This window comes from Dermacentor albipictus, chromosome 3, assembly GCF_038994185.2.
Source record: "Dermacentor albipictus isolate Rhodes 1998 colony chromosome 3, USDA_Dalb.pri_finalv2, whole genome shotgun sequence".
Lineage (NCBI taxonomy): Eukaryota > Metazoa > Arthropoda > Arachnida > Ixodida > Ixodidae > Dermacentor > Dermacentor albipictus.
The window spans coordinates 18,365,035-18,386,529 of NC_091823.1; the positions used below are offsets into that span (position 1 = coordinate 18,365,035).

Below are 21,495 nucleotides of genomic sequence, written 5' to 3' on the forward strand. Positions count from 1 at the left end.
AAGGTAAGCGAGCACAACATACCTACGGTACGTCTTGTTTGAAACAGACGCTGCAGAGGTCGTGCGCGTATCTCCCTTCCGTGCAAGCAGAATAAACGTACAAATATGGCGCTGCTTGGCGTTGGCCGATGATGGTTCTCGAGGTGAACAGTGGTGGCAGCGGATGCTGCACAGTGAAGTGCTGGCGGACCAACTCAGGGCTGACCAAGGAGAGGGCGCGTGGGACGGCAGATCGGGCTCGGCCTCTCTGTACCGACGTGGGAGCGGTCCGCATCAGTCCCAGACTGATCCCTCAGAATCTAAATAAAGTTCTTCATACCATACCATGCGTGTTCGCCATACTCCATGAGGTGGGGAACATCAGCGCAGGTGCGCAATGCCTGCTATAAAGACACGAAGACCTGTTACGGAAGTGTCACGGTGACGTGCTGTGATCACACGGCAGCTGATTTATTCCATGACAAGAATCATAACGGCGTATGAGTTACATATTCGCCCCGGCGCTGCTATACAAAGATCGAGTGTTGAAAGGGCAGATCTTGAAGTAGCAGGCCTCTGAAAAAGAAAGAAAGATATGGATATCTGACAAAAGCAACAACGTCGCCATAAGGAACAGAAGCGCCATCAGAAGGCAAAGTGAAGTACAAACACTCGTCTGACGTCATCGCCCGTACATACAAAGATGACTGACATCGCCTTGCTGTGCTATTGAAGTTGAGGGTCTCGAGCCAAAGCTCCAGAAGTATAGGCAAGCGACGGCGGCACCAAAACGCGCAGCTTGCTTCCGTTTAAAGCGGGAAGTGCGCCATCTTGCTTGGACCACGTGACGCGTGGTCTCGCTCGTCTTGAGAGCTTATCGGCAAGGCATTGTTCATCAGTAATACCGCCTTTACAGACTTGAAACGAAGTGTGTGGTGTTTAAAGCTGAGCGTCTGATGAGATTTTAATAATAATAATATTTGGGTTTTTACGTGCCAAAACCACTTTCTGATTATGAGGCACGCCGTAGTGGAGGACTCCGGAAATTTTGACCACCTGGGGTTCTTTAACGTGCACCTAAATCTAAGCACACGGGTGTTTTCGCATTTCGCCCCCATCGAAATGCGGCCGCCGTGGCCGGGATTCGATCCCGCGACCTCGTGCTCAGCAGCCCAAGAGATTTTAACGTACAGAAACGTAGTGAAAACTTTAGAAGAAAGAATGCCATCAGGTTGCTCGTGTCGAACTTTTCAAAGCCAAGACAATTCACACGTCCTGCCGTTTTTATGCGTACGGTTTTCGTCAGGTTTACGGACGCCAGAATCGCCTAACGATATCAGAAATTAAGCGCGTTAGCCTCTCATAGCTTTCTTTCAGGTAGGCTGAGAGAAAGCAAAAACTAATTTCACCATTTATTGTCAACGACAGCGTCAGATCAACCATCCAGGAAAGTTCACACTGAAGCAAGAGACACGGCCTGATGCCACCATGCTTATGCACTATACCTCTTAGCGTACGTAAACATTACACACGTTAAACTCGCATAACATCTTACAAGCCATATAGAACAAGAGTGAACGAAGCATATATATGCGCAGGGAGGACAACTCTATTTCTTTACGTACATACGTAAGCAGTTAACATTTGCTTGCGCTATTTTAGAACTCTTGGAGCCTCAGTCGGATACATCTAATTATGTCCTGAATGATGTGGAATGTTCGGGTCCTTCATGCAATAAAAGTGCTATTTTCTATATATAATAGTCATGCGGACTATACAGAGCTACACCGCACTGCGTTGTACGCAAATTAACAGTTATGCAATAGTCCTCAACACAGCGGTTCTAGAGGTACATACTTTGGCTCTTCGTATTTCTTCCGCCTTTGTCTGCCATTTCCGCGTACCGTCCTTCCTTGCACCTTCACTACAAGTTCACGCCGTGCGGCAAAGCGATGTGAGGTCACATCGTTATCACCTTCAGTGTCAAGCACATAGTTATCGGTCGATGACCGGCGTGACCACAACGCTGCAAACACAGGCAGCTATAGCTATATATCTATACGTTTGTCTTTTTCAATGTCCTGCATATGTAAACAGCCTAATAGCGCAACGCGGGCGGTCTACGTAAGTCGGGGGTGCATTCGCTGGCCTTACAGTCTGTCAGCTGCTTAATCCCGTGTTGAACGCAAACGTCAGCGACGATCGCTAAAACAAATACCTCAGCACGAGTGCTCGAACGGCTATAGCTGGAACGTCGCAAGGATGCACTTATCAGAAAGTCGATCATTGACGTCCCAGAAATAGCCCGCGTTTTGCAAACACTGATGCGCCTTTTCAACTGGTATACGGCGTCCCCGTTTTCCCTTACCAAGCATCTACTGGTTGCTTCATTACATATTTAATTTTGCTCCAGCTGAGAGCATTGGATCCAGCAGAAAATTTTGCCATGACGATGCGGTCTGCGCTTCAGTTGGTTCCGTATGAAATGTTCACCACGGAATGACATGGCCACACGCGCTTTTCTTAGGCTGATTTGGTAATCAAATAATTAATTATTTGTAGATTTATTTATTTATTTATTTATTTATTTATTTATTTATTTATTTATTTATTTATTTATTTATTTATTTATTTTAATTTCCCATAGCAACACTGGGGCTATGAGAGACGCTGCAGTGGAGAGCTGCGGATTAGTCCTGACCACCGCGAGTTCTTTAACATGCACGAACGTTTCCGGAATTCGCCCCGATTCGCACCAGTGGGGCTTGGAATTGAACACGCGACCTCGTGCTCAGCAGTAGAAAGCCATATAGCCCCTGCACCACCACGGCAAGTTATTTTTAACCTGCCAAGTTATCTGCATACGTTTTGTGTAGACGATTGCTCCCCAAAACAGTTTCAATGGCCAGGCGCAGCATTGATAGACAGTATGTGCTATAACGCCTTACTGAAGAAAGCATCATCATAATCATCATCATCATCATCCTACATTATCATTATGCCCACTGCATGGCAAAGGCCTCTCCCATACTTTTCCAACTACCCCGGTCATGTACTAATTGTGGCCATGTTGTCCCTGCAAACTTCTTAATCTCATCCGCCCACCTAACTTTATGCCGCCCCCTGCTACGCTTCCCTTCCCTTGGAATCCAGTCCGTAACCCTTAATGACCATCGTTTATCTCCTCATTACATGTCCTGCCCATGCCCATTTCTTTTTCTTGATTTCAACTAAGGTGTCATTAACTCGCGTTTGTTCCCTTACCCAATCTGCTTTTTTCTTATCCCTTAACGTTCAACCCATCATTCTTCTTTCCATACCTCGTTGCGCCGTCCTCAATTTAAGTAGAACCCTTTTCGTAAGCCTCCAGCTTTCTGCCCCGTACGGGAGTACTGGTAAGACACAGCTGTTATACACTTTTCCCTTGAGGAATAGTGGCAACTTGCTGTTTATGATCTGAGAATGCCTGCCAAACGCACCCCAGCCTATTGTTATTCTTCTGATTATTTCAGTCTCATGATCCGAATCCGCGGTTAGTACCTGCCCTAAGTAGATGTATTCCCTTACCACTTCTAGTGCCTCGCTACCTATCGTAAACTGCTGTTCTCTTCCGAGGGTGTTAAACATTAGTTTTCTGCAGATTAATTTTTAGACCCACCCTTCTGCTTTGCCTCTCCATGTCAGTGAGCATGCATTGCAATTGGTCCCCTGAGTTACTAAGCAAGGCAATATCATCAGCGAATGGCAAGTTGCTAAGGTATTCTCCATTAACTTTTATCACCAATTCTTCCCAATGCAGGTCTCTGAATACCTCCTGTAAACACGCTGTGAATAGCATTGGAGAGATCGTATCTCCCTGCCTGACGCCCTTCTTTATTGGGATTTTGTTGCTTTCGTTATGGAGGACTATGGTGGCTGTGGAGCCGCTATAGATATCTTTCAGTATTTTTACATACGCCTCATCTACACCCTGGTTCCGTAATGCCTCCATGACTGCTGAGGTTTCGACAGAATCAAACGCTTTCTCGTAATCAATGAAAGCTATATATAAGGGTTGGTTATATTCCGCACATTTCTCTATCACCTGATTGATAGTGTGAATATGATCTATTGATTAGTAGCCTTTACGGAATCCTGCCTGGTCCTTTGCTTGACAGAAGTCTAAGGTGTTCCTGATTCTATTTGCGATTACCTTAGTAAATAGTTTGTAGGCAACGGACAGTAAGCTGATCGGTCTATAATTTTTCAAGTCTTTGGCGTCCCCTTTCTTATAGATTAGGATTATGTTAGCGTTCTTCCAAGATTCTGGTACGCTCGAGGTCATGAGGCATTGCGTATACAGGGTGGCCAGTTTCTCTAGAACAATCTGTCCACCATCCTTCAACAAATCTGCTGTTACCTGATCCTCCCCAGCTGCATTCCCCCTTTGCATATCTCCCAAGGTTTTCTTTGCTTCTTCCGGCGTTACCTTTGGGATTTCGAATTCCTCTAGACTATTTCTCTTTAATTATCGTCGTGGGTGCCACTGGTACTGTATAAATCTCTATAGAACTCCTCAGCCACTTGAACTATCTCATCCATATTAGTAATGATATTGCCGGCTTTGTCTCTTAGCGCATACATCTGATTCTTGCCAATTCCTAGTTTCTTCTTCACTGTTTTTAGGCTTCCTCCGTTCCTGAGAGCATGTTCAATTCTATCCATATTATACTTCCTTATGTCAGCTGTTTTACGCTTGTTGATTAACTTCTAAAGTTCTGCCAGTTCTATTCTAGCTGTAGGGTTAGAGGCTTTCATACATTGGCGTTTCTTGATCAGATATTTCGTTTCCTGCGATAGCTTACTGGTATGCTGTCTAACGGAGTTACCACCGACTTCTATTGTACACTCCTTAATGATGCCCATAAGATTGTCGTTAATTGCTTCAACACTAAGGTCCTCTTCCTGAGTTAAAGCCGAATACCTGTTCTGTAGCTTGATCCGGAATTCCTCTATTTCCCTCTTACCTCTAACTCATTGACCGGCTTCTTGTGTACCAGTTTCTTCCGTTCTTTCCTCAAGTCTAGGCTAATTCGAGTACTTACCATCCTATGGTCCCTGCAGCGCACCTTGCCGAGCACGTCCACACCTTGTATGATGCCAGGGTTAGCGCAAAATATGACGTCTATTTCATTTCTAGTCTCGCCATTTGGCTCCACTTTCGTCTAACCCGCTTGCGGAAGAAGGTATTCATTATCCGCATATTATTATATTCAGCAAATTCTACTAATAACTCTCCCCTGCTATTCCTAGACCCTATGCCATATTCCTCCACTGACTTGTCTCCAACCTGCGTCTTGCCTACCCTGGCATTGAGGTCGACCATCAGTACAGTGTATTTTGTTTTGACTTTACCCAGCGCCGATTCCACGTCTTCATAGAAGCTTTCGACTTCCTGCTCATCATGAATGGATGTAGGGGCGTAGTAGACCTGTACGACCTTCCATTTGTACCTCTTATTCAGTTCCACAACAAGACCTGCCACCCTCTCGTTAATGCTATAGCATTCCTGTATGTTACCAGCTATATCCTTATTAATCAGGAATCCGACTCCTAGTTCTTGTCTCTCCGCTAAGCCCCGGTAGCACAGGATGTGCGCGCTTTTCAGCATTGTATATGCTTATTTTGTCCTTCTAACTTCACTGAGCCCTATTATTCCCATTTACTGCCCTCTAATTCCTCCAATAGCACTGCTAGACTCGCCTCACTAGATAACGTTCTAGCGTTAAACGTTGCCAGGTTCAGATTCAAATGGAGGCCTGTTCGGACCCAGGTATTCTTAGCACCCTCTGCTGCGTCACAGGTCTGACGGCCGCTGTGGTCAGACCACGGCGGCGGTCCCCAGCAGCTGCGAAGCTGCTGGGGACTGAGGGCCGGGTTTTGATTGTTGTATTCATATAGGACGTTGTGGCCAAGTACTGCACTAGGGTGGGCCAATCCTGCTCTGGTGAGGGAATGCGTTACCGGTTCTGGTCACCGGGATCAGGCCGCCCTACAGGCCTGTTTATGCAATTTTATTGACATGCGGATTTTTTTTATTTTCTTTTTTTTTAATCCGGTGGAAAATTGCGCGACACCAGGATTCGAACCACGGTCCTCTTGCACGCGGGGCGGATACTCTACCTCTACGCCACCGCTGCACGAAAGCAAGGAGACAAAATAAAAGCTTCCTGAATCACTGAAGTCACCTAAAGCCAGCGAGAAGTCGTGCGCGTCTATTATGGAGAGAAGATCATTACCGGAAGGTGCATATAAGAAGCGCGCGTATATACTCACTTCCCCTGAGCTTTGCCCGGCGGGACTCGTCCTGCGAGTCCAGCCCTCCATCGTCGTCCCCTTCCATGCTGTACGAGGCGGCGTGGGGCCGCTGGCGCGAGCGAAGGTGCAGGGATTCCAGGGCCCCTTCGCGGGGCATCAGCGACAGCAGAGGCCAGGACTGCAGCTTCGGGTTGCTCAGACTGCCGCCCTGCACAACCGGAGACAGGCGTGCAGCAGTCAGATCGGTCACAAAGACAGACTTTCTTCTTTTTTTTTTTCATCTTGAGTGGAGAAGTTGCACGTGCAGAACAACGCAGACGACGGAACAAGAAATATATACGAGAAGGACACAACACATCTCTCCTATTCGTATACATTTATTTCCTCGTCGTCTGTGCGTTGTTCGCTGCTTTGAAGGATAACGTGCCAGCCCAGAAGAGAACTTTCGTGAACTTGGCCCCGTCGTTAACGGTCAGCCGACTACCTTAGGAGGAAGCTTTAGCTGGGGCCCAATTCCGACGCGGCCTATTCAAGTGCATGTAAAACGCAAAAACGTTTTTCTGAGATAACCCCTGGACCGATTTTAGTGAAGTTTGTTGCATTTAAGAGAGAAAGCTAAATTCTAGTGACTGTTGGAAGCGTAATTTCTATTTAGAGCCTGAGTTTTGTTGCATAGGAATAGGCTAGCGGCGCGGACGTTCTGCGCGTGCGCCGATCCATGCTTCTGCGAGACCGTCTCGCGAAGCCTACCCCCGGAATGGACGAACACGATCGTTCGAACGCGCCACCGTTCGCGTGACCGTACGCGCGAACGACCAGGCGTTGGTGTCCATCATGGGGCGAACATATTCGCTCGTTATCCGGTCGCGGTGAGTTTTCGCGATTTGTCGCGCCCATCGGCATGTTTTGCGGATAGGAACTCGGCTAGCAGGCATCGATCTATGAAAGATGCAATAAATGCCCTTGTGATTGTTTGCACTACTGTGTTGTCGTTCCTTTGTCCCAAGAGCACGGGTGAGAATCCCACAAGCTATAGAAGCAGGGCAGAGAAAATGAGGGGAAAAAAAGGTATTCCTTCGAGAATACTGCAACCACGGCGTATTCGTTCGTTTGGTCCATCGTACTCGCTCTTTTTTTTTTCGCGAACCTATTTATCCCATGGTAGTCGCTTCGCTTTTCGTTTTTACCTTTTTCATTTTTTGTCCGTCGCACTCCAGCAACCGAAAACGATCTCGCGCTCATGCAGCCGCGTCTTCTCTTCTTCCTCCCGCTGCCAGCCGTGTTCTTTATATCATTTCACGCGTTTCGCGCGTCCGCGCGCTGACGCTCTCCGCACGCCGTGTGTGGCACGAGGAAGACGCCTCCACGCCCCTGCTCCTCCAGTTTCCACCGCTGTGTTCTTCATCTACGCGTCATCCTCGCCCACTACACGCCTTACTGCTTCTCAAACCCGAACGCGCTCTGGCAGTCTCAAAAAGGCTGCCCAGCCTTCTTCTTTTACTTCGCGCTACCTTTACACACAGTCGAGCAGTGTGCAGAATGTGGACCGTTGCCCTCAACGTTCAGAGCCAGATGGATGCGAGTGCCTCGTGACTGCCTCGACTTTTCTTTTTTTTTTCACGAAATACCTTGGGCTCTTATCGGGGTCTTTCGTGCGTATACGCTGACAGCCCACGCCGACGGTTCCAACTTTAGCGGTGAGGGCGTTGAGTTATAACGTATACGTATTTTACGCCGAAACGACGCGGAAAAGCGATGGACGAAAGTCTCTGAAACACCCTCTGGAATTGTATTAATCCCTGTGATAGGCAATGAGACGCAGTCTATAGAGCAGGCGGTAAACATAATATGAATTAAACAGCGGGCCGAGCTCTCCCTCGTATACAGCCCTCGAAATCACATAATGCAGGATTTGCAAAGATTGCATGCAGATCGGCATGGATGGATGGATGGATGCTATGAGTTGAACTTGGGGCGGTGTGTGTTGCGCCATCGAGCTCTTCTTCTTATTTTGTTTAATGCCTTGGCTATTTTATTTTTTTTATAGACAAAAAATTCTTAGCATCAAACGAGCGCTGCAACAGGGCGTCGATCTCCTGCGTGACTATACAAATTTTCGTTTGGAAGAATCGCGCTTCAGCCATATTTGATTTTGCCTCTAGTGTCTTTCTTTAAAACCGCTCCAGCCAGAACAAGCGGGGTCGACATTGCCCAGCCAGATGCGAAGACTACCCAAATGATTCATCACGTTGCACCTGCACTTGTGTGCTTCTTGAAACAAGCTTTTCGGATACGCTGCAAACCTGGTCATGGGATAGTGCTCAATACAAGCGCGTGGCCGTGCACTGTCGTGGGATGCTAAATTTACTGCCGAATTCAAGTCGCGTTTCGATGAATAAAGATATCTAGCGGCAGCTGTGACGAAAAAATTGCGTTATCGATGAGTGACTTGTCTTTAGCTTCTAAAAGCGAAGCTTTTCTTTGCGATGTCGCCGTGTTTTCGTGACCGTGGGTGCCACGTAGCTGTTTCTAGCCGAATAGGCCAACCAATCACAGCGGAGGACGCTGGCGACATCGCTGCTGGGTTCCTTGCACCACCACCAGATGGCGCTCGCCCCCGCGCAAACGCGGCGGCCGCGCGGGGGAAAGAAAAAGAACAACCAGAAAGCTCGTCTTCGCGAATACACGGCAGCGGCATTGGATTAGCCTCCTACAATGCCTGAATAATGAAGATGAATAAAGCCTTTTTTCCGTGTCACTTTGTGCGGACATTGAGTAAACACAAACTCGTACTTCGACTTTTTATGCACTCACACAAAGCTACGCTGTATTCCGGCTTGTTGGATCTGTTGCAATTTCTTTTTTTAGCTAGGTGGCGGTGAAAGATTCCCTCAGTGAGACCTAAGTACAACTTCTTGTTGCTTGGCTGGGGTACCTAAGAGGTGGTTTAAAGGGCGTTTTCAAGTTCTCAGCCGGATTTCTTGATGCCTAATTGATCCAGAGAGAATGTTTTTTTAGTAGCAACTTTCCCATGAACGAAACTTGGTACAAAAGAGCGACGTGAATAATTATTTATTTGTACATAGCAGAGCAGAACAACGAAGCCCCCACCCGCTGTCAAGTGCTGTGGTTCCCTGACTGCACGCGGTATACATCCCGGTGAATAGCTGCTGAAGAAATGCTTTTTTACTTTGAGTCCCCTGACTTTGGTGAAACTCGCCGCGGTGGCTTTGCGGCTACGGTGTTGTTGCGCTGCTAAGCACGAGGTTTCGGGATCAAACCCCGGTCGCGGCGGCCGCATTTCGATGGGGGCGAAATGCAAATACGCCCGTGTACCGTGCCTTGGGGGCCCGTTAAAGATCCTCTCGTTGTCAAAATTAAGCCGGAGTTCCCCGCTATACGGCGTGCCTCATGATCAAATTGTGGTTTTGGCACGTTAAACTTCAGATTTCATTCATTCATTTCGGTGAAGAAGCTCCGCGGCTGCTCCGCAGGGTGAATCTGCTGTCGATCTTGTAAAATTTGTTCCAAAAAAAGGGAAAGAAAATATTTTAAAAGTGCTCCGAATCTGCCGATGGAATTCAGCAAGAGTCCTGGCTACGTCACTGCCGTCATACGCGGGGGTGAGTTATGCGCACGCATGCTTACAAGCGGTCTGTGCGTAAGAACGATTCGAATGTCCGTTCTATTCCCAGGCTCGCTCAAGCTGTTCAACTGGCCATCGGACACAGCGATGCCGAATAGCGCACTCGGCCGTGCCTGCACTTCGCTTCGCCGGCTCGCGAATTGGAGATGCGCTATTCCCGTCCCCGATCTATCACAGACTTGGGAAGTTGAGTCCACACTCGCTTCACGAAAAGCAGGCTAGCCTGGGCGTAGAACTGAAGCGAGAGCATACGCAAAAGGTTCCTTGTTCACGTGCCTGAAACTCAATTCCGGCATCGGGTCGTGGTGCAAAGATCCGCCGGGTCGCATTGCGCTGCGTTCGAGATGAAACGAGGCGGAAAAGGGAGCAGACCTAACGCTATAAGGCCATTTAGTCAGATGGAGTGAGGCTGAGAGAGAAAGATAGAAATCAGATGGGAAAGGCAGGGAGGTTAACCATGAACAGAGGCTATTGGTGTGCTACTCTACATTGGGAAGGGAGGTCAAGAATGGCGGAAGGAAAGCAGACGCTCGAAGAGAGAGAGAGAGGGAGAGAGACGGAAGTGCCAGTCTACTAACATAAACTGCTGGAACGTAGAACGTCCAATAGCGCCTAGCTTTCACCGACTTCGGGTTTCAATAGGCCGCAAAGTTAGATGGTGTCAAGTCTGATACGTGCGGCCCGGGCGGCAATAGCACGTATCAAGGACTGACTGACTGACTGAATGACTGATTGTTTGTTTGTTTGATTGATTGATTGATTAATTGATTGATTGATTGATACTAATCTGCATTAGTATAATAGAGACAGGCAGTGACAGAGAATTAAGGTGAGAACGATCAGAATGTCAACGGTCATCATCATCGGTAGCAGCAACCTATTTTACGCCCACTGATGGACGGTGGCCCGTTCCAGCGACCTCGAATTAGACATGTACTGCGTCAGTCGACTATATTCGACAGGGTGACCATATTTAAGTTTTATGTAATTAAATAATATTACATATCCTGCTGCAGATAACGTAATTCCTTCCATGAGATGGGTTATTCAGAGGCGGACATTACTTGCACGAGAAATCTAAACACATTTTCAACTAATTAACGAAAATTCATTAATTATATTCTGATCTAATTACTTTACGACAGATAATGCAATTTACGAACTGAAGCCGGTGAGTTTGCAAGGCGTATACAATTGGAGTGAATTTCCAGAATGTCACCAATTTGGAGATATACGCCATTGAACTTGCCCTTAAAATGCACTATTGTTTCACTTACTTTTTAACAAAACGCTCTTTTATGCATTGAAGCACAAAAGGAACTGGAACAGCCACGTATTTCATGCTACACTTTGGGAAATATTGTCTCGGAACTGTCATCCTGGAAATTCATTTCAAGTGCATACGTCTTGTAAGCTCGCCGGCTACATTTCGTAAATTGCAACATGTGCAGTAATTAATTGAGAAGCGAATTAGTGATTTTTCAATTAGTTTAATATGCTAGCAACGTCCGCCTCTTCGCATAATCAAGCTCAAAAAGAGGAATTATGCTATCTGCCCCAAACGATCTTAAAAAATTCCATAAAACATAAAAATGATCCTGCCGTATATTTTGCACATGATCTAATCTCATCACCTAATCCTCTACCGCGGTCGACCGCGTTCTAAATGCGTCCGCATAATTAAACAGAACGCGTTGCAGGGTCTCAGTGGGAGTATTAAGCGATTTCTCAATGCACCGGTCAATAAGGTGCAAATTTGAACACCTTCAACGAGAAAATCTTGGCTCCGTACACCTTACGAAACTAGCCCCTCAGCTAGCCCTTAACGGCTGTGTCAAAGTTCAACGTGCTCATGCTTCCAAGTAAAAAAAGAAAAAAAGAGCCCGCTACTGCACGGGGCTTCTGTGCCAACACTTCAGTGCCAACAGATGGTCCGCATAGCGAGATCGTGTATGTATTTATACAAGTCGAACTGGCTGCGGTACTGTAGTCGAGAGAGAAAGGAACGAGCCAAAATTACTAATATCTCAAGGGAATACCTGCACGGGTACACCGGTTAGTCGGTTTACTTACCTTATACTAATGTACTTCAAAGCATTTCTCCCTTCTTTGCTTTCCCGAAGTTCAGCATTTGGTTTACGTGGACGAGTCGACTGCAGCATACACGCCTATGAATTTGAAGCCACGGGCTCAAGCTGAGCCCAGTACCGGCCTACCTGCTACGCACTTCACTTAGAGCGAATCGCAAGACTCAGTTTACTGCGCAGAACCCGGGACACTAACTTCGCAAAGTTCGAGCAGCATCCCGGGCAGTTCTCACAGATGCCTTTGAAGCTCGCCCCTTGTCCTACGACATCGCACGGGCGAGTGCCCGAAAGCGCAGTTTATATATAGTGTGCGCATGTTATATACGCGCAAAGCAAGAACACAAATCCTTAATCTCCTTCGGCTGTGCCGGGGGAAAGGAAGATCACTCGAGGGTAACGAGAACAACAACGCGGTGAAAGCGACAACAGCAACATAAAAGCGCTAACGCAGTTGGGCCCGAATCTCGGGGAAAAATGACCGCTCACTTGCCGGTCGGAATACGTGCACGTCAAAATAAATTAAGAAATTAAAGAACTCTGATTGCGGCTCGCAAGGTCACTATATTAGCAGCCCCACGGTGCCCAGGAGAAGCTCTCTTTCCTCCAGCCAAAACAGAACGCTCTTCTCTTTCTTGTTCGCCGAGCAGCGCCGCGCGGGGTCTCACTCGTTCCTTCCTCCTCGGAGCCATTATCCAGTTTCCAAATAAGCCCAATGGAACCGATAGCGAAGCATCACGCTTCACTGGAGCAACCGCTCGGCGCGCCGCCTCATTTGCGTGCTTATCTCCCGGCAGCCGCGCGCCAAGGCGCCGACGCGTGCTGCCTGCGCCGCCGGTGTCGGCGCTGCAGCCGTGCAGGAACGTGCAACGGCGCGCGCCAGCAGCAGCAGCAGCGATTGCGCGGCGTGCCGGCATGCCTCGCGAACGCAGCCGTTGTTTCCCGCGGCCGGTGGTGTGCTTGCACGACGACGGGGCGGCAGCGGCAGCAGCCAGTATGGACACTGGCCAGTCGGCCGGCTCGCGGCGGTGTGCTGCCGCATCGCACTACTACTTACTCGTGCGTGCCCCGGCTCTAACGGGTCCCGCGGCGTGCAATGCGCGCGCCGTGATCCGGCGCGAGATTTTTACGCCTCTTCTTACCGCACCGCGGTCGTGTACCGAGATTGGGGCCCGCGATAGGCGCCCTTTTCGGGGCGCCTCCGCGCACACCGCCTGCTCTTGCGCGGCTTTTTGACGCGAACGTGCTTTATGTTTTACGAGCGCCGTTTTTATGGGAGGTGTCACCGCCGCTGCAGGCAAGCGCCTGTGCGTCTTCCACTTCTCTCTCTTCCTTTTTTCCCCCGCTCGGAGAAGTCGCGCTCAGGCGGTTCCGTTGTCACCTGCCGCGTGAGAACGCTTTCCAGCAGGATAGCGATCTCTTCTTTGTTTGATCCCGGCATTCTGTCGAGAATGACCAGCCATGGTATTGTTTACTGGAGGTCTGAGAGAGAGCGCTTTTATCAGTGGCAAGGTGTATACTGAGTGTTATAAGTGCTTATACACGAAGGCAAAGATGTCGTTCTACGTGGCACGCATGTACTCACTTCGTTTATTGCTTCGCACATGTCTGCGATAAGGACTGTAAGGGCACATACGCAGCCACATACGAAGCTTCGCAGCCTACTGTATGAAGTTGGGTTCGCCGTAAGCGTGGACGTCTGGGGTCGAATTCTCAATGACCTCAGTTGTTTTAGTTACTCGCAAGAGAGAGAGAGAGAGAGACAAAGAGGAGGAAAGACAGGGAGGTTAGCCAGTGTAAGTACTGGCTGGCTACCCTGTGCTGGGGAAAGGGGTAAAGGGAATAAAAGGAGAAAGAAGAAGAAGAGGAGAAAAAAATTAAGGAAATTCACGCAGTACCGCGATACTACGCGATACAACACTCAAAGGCGATCGCACAATTCGCAAGTCCTTAGATACTTCAGCAAAGCCCTTAAGGCCTTGAGTGCCGAAGCCCGTCTGGACCAATGTCCTAGAGCCTTCTCCTCTGTAAAAGGGCGATTGTCCAGTTTTTCGAGCGCGGTTACGAGCACTGTTCTTGGCACTTTGTAGCTGGGACAGTCACAAAGGAGGTGCTGAATCGTCTCCTCGCAGCCGCAGGTGCCGCAAGTAGGGCTGTCGGCCATTCCAATGCGGAATGAATAGGAGTTCGTGAAAGCCACGCCGAGCCACAGGCGGCACAGAAGTGTTGCTTCCGCTCGTGGTAACCCTGGTGGTAGGCGGAGTTGCAGACATGGATCCAATCTGTGGAGACGTTCGTTCGTGAACTCATTGGTGTTCCACAGATTCTGCGTAAGCTCGCGGGCGAGGGAGCGAAGACTTGTGGCTGCGTCTGTTCGTGACAGTGGTAGTGGTACAACGCGGGCACCGTCGTGGGCCGATCGGGCGGCATCATCCGCATGATGATTGCCCGCAATTCCGCAATGACCCGGTATCCACTGGTAGATGACATTGTGCCCTTTGTTGATTGCTTGATGGTGGAGTAGTCGGATGTCTGCCACTAGTTGCATATTTGGTCCGTGGTTGAAAGGGGACATCAGACACTGGAGAGCTGCCTTCGAGTCACATAAGAGGGACCATGACTGTGACGATTTGTGACAAATAAACTCTAAAGCAGCACGGATAGCTGCGAGTTCTGCAGCCGTCGATGATGTTACGTGAGACGTCTTGAACTTGAGGGTGACAGACTCTGCGGGAATAACCACTGCTCCAGCTGAGCTATTAGAGCAGACAGAACCATCCGTGTAAACGTGGATGCGTTCTTTGTGTTTGTCATGAAGGAATGAAAGCACGGTTTGTTTGAGGGCAAGAGATGACATCTCCGTTTTCTTTTTGATACCGGGAATATCAAGAAGAGCCTGGAGTGGATGAAGGCACCACAGCGGTAGAGATGGTCGTGCTGCAGGCGTGAAGTTGGATGGTAAAGTTCCGTGGTTGGCGGCAATAATCCTGCTAAACGCTGAACGAGATCGAGAGGCAGGAAGGGAGGCGAGATGATGCGATGGAAGTCGCGCGAAGTGTCTGATATGAATCCTTAAGGCGTCGACTTGAAGATACGTATCGATGGGGTGGTCGTGCGCGATGGCTATTGTTGCTGCCGTGGATGCACATCTGGGAAGTCCAAGGCAAATTCGCAGAGCTTGAGCTTGTACAGACTGGAGGGTACGGAGGTTGGTCTTACTGGTCCCACCCAGTACAGGTAAGCTATAGCGCAGGAAACCGAGGAACAGTGCATTATAGAGTTGGAGCATCGCACTCACAGACGCACCCCACGACTTTCCTGCAAGAAATCTGAGCACGTGAGTCATCATGAGTAATTTCCTTTTTAGGTACGAGACATGAGGACTCCAGGAGAGGTCTCGATCTATTATCACTCCTAGAAAGCGGTGCGTCTTCTCGTAGGCAATCGGATGTCCATTAATTTTGACAACGTACGGTTTCATTGCTTTGCGCGTGAAAGCGACCATAGAGCACTTCTCGGAGGACACCTCCAGGCCTCGCGCTCGAAGATAGCCTGATGTTAGTGTGGCCGCTTTTTGAAGTCTGGCGCGCACCTGGGGACGCGTCGCTCCTGATGACCAAATGCATATATCGTCTGCATAGATGGACACATGGACGGACTGCGGAAGGATGTGAACCAGGTCGATGAGCACGAGGTTAAATAGAGTGGGGCTCAACACTCCACCTTGTGGCACGCCACGGCAGGTGTTGTGTTGTGATGACGCACCATCCTCTGTTTGCACAAAGAAAGACCTGTCCTTCAAGAGTTACTCGCAAACGCTTTCACAATCCTTACTGACCGACGCCAGTCCTTGGGCGCTGATGTGAGGCCGAGAACTGCAGTCATCCAGTCAGCGCACACGCATGGTTGAACTGACCGGCAAGTCAATGACTGCGTGCACGTTAATAAGACATCCTTATCCAAGTGGAAGCTTCGCGTTTATGTGCCGCGAACTAATGCAAATCCAAAGGAATAAGCCGCATTCGCAGTAAGCGGCTGACACGTCGTCCTCTATTGCCGATAGAGGAACTGTGAATCACGTGGCCTGTGATCGATGCGCAATAAATTACACGCGGTGCACGACGCATGACGTACTACATATTAACTGCGGCGCGCTGCTCTAAGTGGCGACATTTTACAGCAAGCACGGCTTGCTGGTGTGACATTCACGTCGCATGTGCATACTGGTCATCACTTCTAGTTTCAACCGCGGTGCTTACACAGCTTCACCTTCATAATCACGTCGAAGACAAATAGTGCAAATAGAACGTGCAGTCGATGCCGTGTATAGATAGGGTCTACCATTTGATTACTTCGCTAAATATGTGGTCGGTACTCACTGTCTTTCCACACCTCCTCGCTGAGAGACGATTAGGTCTGCCGTAAGCCCTCCGCCGTGCGACCTAGTTAAACGCTTTCACCGATGCTGTGGAATGTTGATTGCAGTCAGCAATTACAGTGAGGTGATTAAGCCATCTCGTTGGGCTTTCCCAACCGTAGTTAATAATTAATGGAAATAGAAAATGACCTTGAGGTCGGAGCAGATACTTATAGCCCATAATAAAGTAATTGTTGGAAGCGAATGTCCGGTTTTCAGGGACAATTCTAACGACCTTCGTTAAGCTGCGTACATGAACATAACAATTAAGGAAGTCGCAAGTTCAACATGACGGTCGCCTGTATAGAAGATTCCGAACGACAAGATTGACTGACTGACGCACTGACTGAATTATTTATTTATTTATTTATTTATTTATTTATTTATTTATTTATTTATTTATTTATTTATTTATTTATTTATTTATTTATTTATTTATTGATAAAGGCCGATCTGCGGCCGAAACTTCTAAAATAAGTTTGTTGTGTTTATCAAAGTGGATTTCTTCAAATACCTGTACGGTTGCCAGGAATTGCTATCTTTCAACTATATATATATATATATATATATATATATATATATATATAAGTGTGTGCGTGCGTGCGTGTGCCTGTGCGTGTGTGTGTGTGTGTTCGTGCGCGTGCGTGCGTGCGAGATAGGTTTTGCTTCATTTGCATCCCGCGCTTACTGTGTCGCCGTCTGTCTTTCATTTGTTGTACCTGATCTCACTTCTATCTGTTCATATGGCAATCATATGTTATGACAACGGTGGCCAACTTTTCTAATGCCATCAAACAAACTAGATCAGTGAATCATGCGCGGTCGTTCTTTACATGAGATAATGCCCTGCATCATCGATCCACGCTGTCTTTCGCACCCAGCGCCTTATCGTTGCTTCCAACGGGAAAACGTGCGGAGCGAACATTTGGTTTGTCCACGCCGTTCCGCGAGACGACGGAAAGGAACGAAGAGAGGCAGAAGAGGCCTGAGCTCCCGTGGTCACCCTCTATGCACCGCCCACCACGCAAACCTGCATGTCCCAGCTCGCTGTGCAGCGCCAGAAAAACGTCGCCACCGCGAAATCGGAGCCGCTCCGAAGGAGGAAAGCGCGTCTCGTCTCGCCTCGGCCGAAAAAGAAAGCGAGCGATCCAAAACGGGCGAGCTCTCCTTGCATGCAACGCAGCTTTTAGTCTGGTTTGCTCCCTCTCTGGAGCACGCGCAACCACGGGACCATGACGCGCGCAGCCACTCGACCAATTACCTTTGCAAAAAAAAAGGAAGAAGACAGAAAAAGGAGGGGGCCGGTAGCTCTGCGAGCACTGCAAGCCGAGAGAAGCCGAAGGCACCCCTTGCTCCCAATCTCACTCTCGCAGCTCAACTCAAGCGCAGCCGGCATAGACCAAAACAAAGTGACGCAGGGATGGTAAACATCACGAAAAAGTCACGTTTTTCACTGCGTCCCTCCGGCGCCCAAGCAGCGGAGGGAGGCTGCTGCTTATGCCCCGTAATAGGGACAACGTCACGCACGCCGTCACGGCTGCGCGATCCGTCGCATCACCGCGGCATCAAACGAGCGCGCGTTTGAGCGTGCTCGTGGACGCATTCGGCGTGCTACGCGAGTGGCACCGTGAAGCACCCTGGTATGTATACGTCGATGTCGGTACGCTCCCGCAAGACGCATCACCACTTCACCCTCGATGCAAGAAGCTTGTTCCTCTTTCTTTAAACCATTAAGTGTGTTCGTTGCATAAAAGTGGTGCTACGCATGTTTCACAGAAGCGCTTCTATAGGGTCTGCTTATATTTCGTACGGTCGCCCCAAACACCGTTCACGCATTTAGCACGCTGTTGCCAGACATCGTTCATGAACAACTATGATGTAGCAAAAGCAAGGGAACGTCAATGCGCCGACAACCCTGCACGATTTGCCGAGTCGGGAGTCGAACGCAGAAGCTTCCATTGCTGACGCTGTCCGATGACTTCAGTGGCCCCACTATACTCTTCTCATGTCACCACATGTCGAGCACGGATAGCGCTGATGCTCTCTATCCTCCACATTCTCTCTTTTCTCCACATAAACTAGCAGGTCTCGTTGTTTCTCTCACGTAAAAAAGAAACTACTGCCGAAACAATCTTAAAATGACTTTTCGGCGTTAATACGATTAGCGTTGAAACAATGTAGCGGCACACCGTATCGCACCGCCAAAAACGAGTCCCGTGTGAGGCGTTTACTGCAGCCGCGCTCCTCGATCTCATCGCGCTTCCCTCTGAAAACGCTGCGCCATCTGGCGGCGCCGCCGCCAAGTCCGCGCGCGTCTGAATATATGCATACATACAAGGCTATCTGAATATATATGCGGCGCGTTCAATTCCGCACAGCACCGGATAAATTGTAAGGTATTTTTTTGTGACTGATGAGCGGCACACACCAAGTGACCCACGTTGGCTCGAAAAAGATTAGATACGGACATACGGAGATATCTAGATACGGGATCGACAGTAATTCTTACAGCTTATATCTCAATCCCAACGATGAGAGTGAGGCATTCAACACGCCACCATTCCCTCAGAAATAGCCTTGCATGCGACATTCACAACGTGCAGGTTAGACCAGTTAAGTTTACGCTCTTGATGTAATTGTACCCACAGCTAACACACATATATGGTTTCACACTTTCTACAGGTGTGTTTAAAAAGAAACTGTAAATCTCAAAAGATGTCACTATCCATATAAGGGAGGGGACAAAAATAATTTAGCGATTGAGTGTTCGATTTTGTTACTACCAGCTTTCTCTAAAGGTATAGAGAAACTGATTCACAGTCGCATAACAAAGTTCGCAAATAAGTACAGTTTGCTGAGCCCTACACAATTCTGATTCCGTTAAGGAACAGCGACAGAACTCGCCCGTCTTGCAAAAAAAGAAGTAACCTTTAAAGCTTTTGAAGACAACATACTAAATGCAGGTATATATATTGAGTTTTGAAAAGCATTCGAGAAGCTAAATCACATAAATAAACTTGAATCATACAGTAATCGAGGCACACGTCTCTAGCACTAACAACATCTTATCTCCAATAAAGAATGCAACGTACTTATATGCAGGGCAACGCATCGACGTATAAACCGGTTACTACAGGTGCTCCTCAAGGAAGCATACTTGGGCCGCTCCTTTTTAACTTTTATGTTAACGTTATCACAAACACCAGCATTGATGCTAGGTACGTAACCCAGCTACACGGATGACAAAGCCCTATTCTTTCGCAGCTATTCATATAACGCTTTTAAATTAAATATTAATCAAACTCTCAGGATTTATATCACTGGAACTTTAGATTTTATTACTGGAACATCTTTAAGGTGAGTTTGATGGCAAATACCTTCAAACTCACGAGTTGCAATCCTTAAAAAGCAATATGTGCCAGGAAATAAATAATTAAGAGGTTAATTAGCGAATCATTGTTAATCTGTTCAATATGTGTTTTGATTTTCCGTGCAAGTAAAGTCCGCCTCTTTGACTAACACAGCTCAAGGACACGAATTATGCTATCGGCAACAGGCGATGCTTTAATATTCCATAATACTTAAAAATGATCACCCCGTATAATATTGAGAATTTATGTCATGTAACACTGTATAAATATCCATTGACTGTTATTTTGCGCACTGTACATTCAAAATATGTCAATATTACCCTGACTGTCAGGTGAACGGGGGTTCGAAACTCTTCAACTGTATATGTCCACTTTTTTTCAAGCCCTCATCTTCCCCAATGCCCTGTGGAGGACAAAGTTTGAGTGATCCTAAGACTTGCATACAGTGTTCGGCCGCCAGACCTCTGAAAACCGAACAGCGCATATTTTATAATTTTTTTCCCTCTTTTTCCTCTTTTTTTCCTCGTTGAACAATTTAGCTAACGTTAGCTGGTGCACACGGTATATGTAAATCTCTTAAAGTTCGTGAAGCGTTCTAAGAATCCTAATTGCATTAAATAAAGGTTTTCTACATCACCATGTTAACTATATACATTGCTTGTGAAACTGACGACGCCTTACAGCTGGACCACCACGAGGAGGTGTAGAACAAAAATGAGGCGATGACTACATTTAACAGAACTATGTACGGTGCTCTTCTAATCAGTAACAGAAGGGAAGCTGACCGGGCCCGTCGAAAGTGTTAGGACGAACTAACGGGGCAAGCGAAACACACGCGCTTACGCACACACACATACACAGACAGCACGCACGCACACACACACACACACACACACACACACACACACACACACACACACACACACACACACACACGCACGCACGCACGCACACACGCACGCAAACCGCCGTCGAGAATGGACGCAAGCCGCAGTTTCCGGTGGGCGTGGAGATTAACCCGCAGGCATCGCGAGAGCCGGGATCTTTTCCGCGAAACCAGCGAGGAGCCAGGTGGGGGCACGGATCGCATTTGGTTCTCGGGTCACGTGTTTCCTGCGGCCGCAGCTACGATGGATGACCTACCGCCACCTTCTACCTGTATATGGGACCTGCCACCAGACTTAAGAATGCGACCTGCTGCAGAGCCCCAAGAGATCGCCTGCAATCTAAGCTCATCTCAACATTGACGTCGTCTTCTATTGAGTTTCCACGCAACTTTCCTGCTACGCTAAATATGGGTACTTAAGGGGACACAAAGAGCAACATTAAATATATTTAGACGGGCGAAGTACTCTTTCCAGTGTCAATTCTCTGTTATTTCACGGGAAAAGTATGGTTACTATACCGAAGAAGTCAAACGTCGAAATGTCCCTTCTTAAATTACGCGATCGCAGCTTCGGAACGTCACTATTCACGTCATAAATTGCAATGGACTTTCGCGTGTCACGGTCGTTTCTTCTGCACCAAATTTTATGAAAGCTCGCTAGGTTGAGCCTTTGGTTCGATCATGCGGAAAGCAACATACAACCCTTATTTTATCAGTAATATGTCGTGTGCTCTTTTAATAAAGATTATTCTCTCTCTCTCTCGCTCAACCAGTCCCCAGCAGACGCTGTCAAAATTAATGACTTCGCAGAGAGC

General features: G+C 48.0%; 1 protein-coding gene across 5 annotated transcripts in view; it reads right to left on the reverse strand.

Moving 5' to 3' along the window:
• Window positions 1-409: 409 nt before the first annotated feature.
• LOC135896966 (uncharacterized) overlaps window positions 410-21,495 on the reverse strand; it is a 123,631-nt gene continuing 102,545 nt past the window's right edge. For all 5 annotated transcript variants that reach the window (XM_070535170.1, XM_070535169.1, XM_070535168.1 and 2 more), the window contains 2 exons: window positions 6,295-6,484; window positions 410-555 (listed from right to left, as the gene is read on the reverse strand). In XM_070535170.1, the coding sequence (XP_070391271.1) occupies window positions 485-555; window positions 6,295-6,484 (261 nt within the window). In that variant the 3' untranslated portion in view covers window positions 410-484. The remainder of the gene's footprint in view (window positions 556-6,294; window positions 6,485-21,495) is intronic.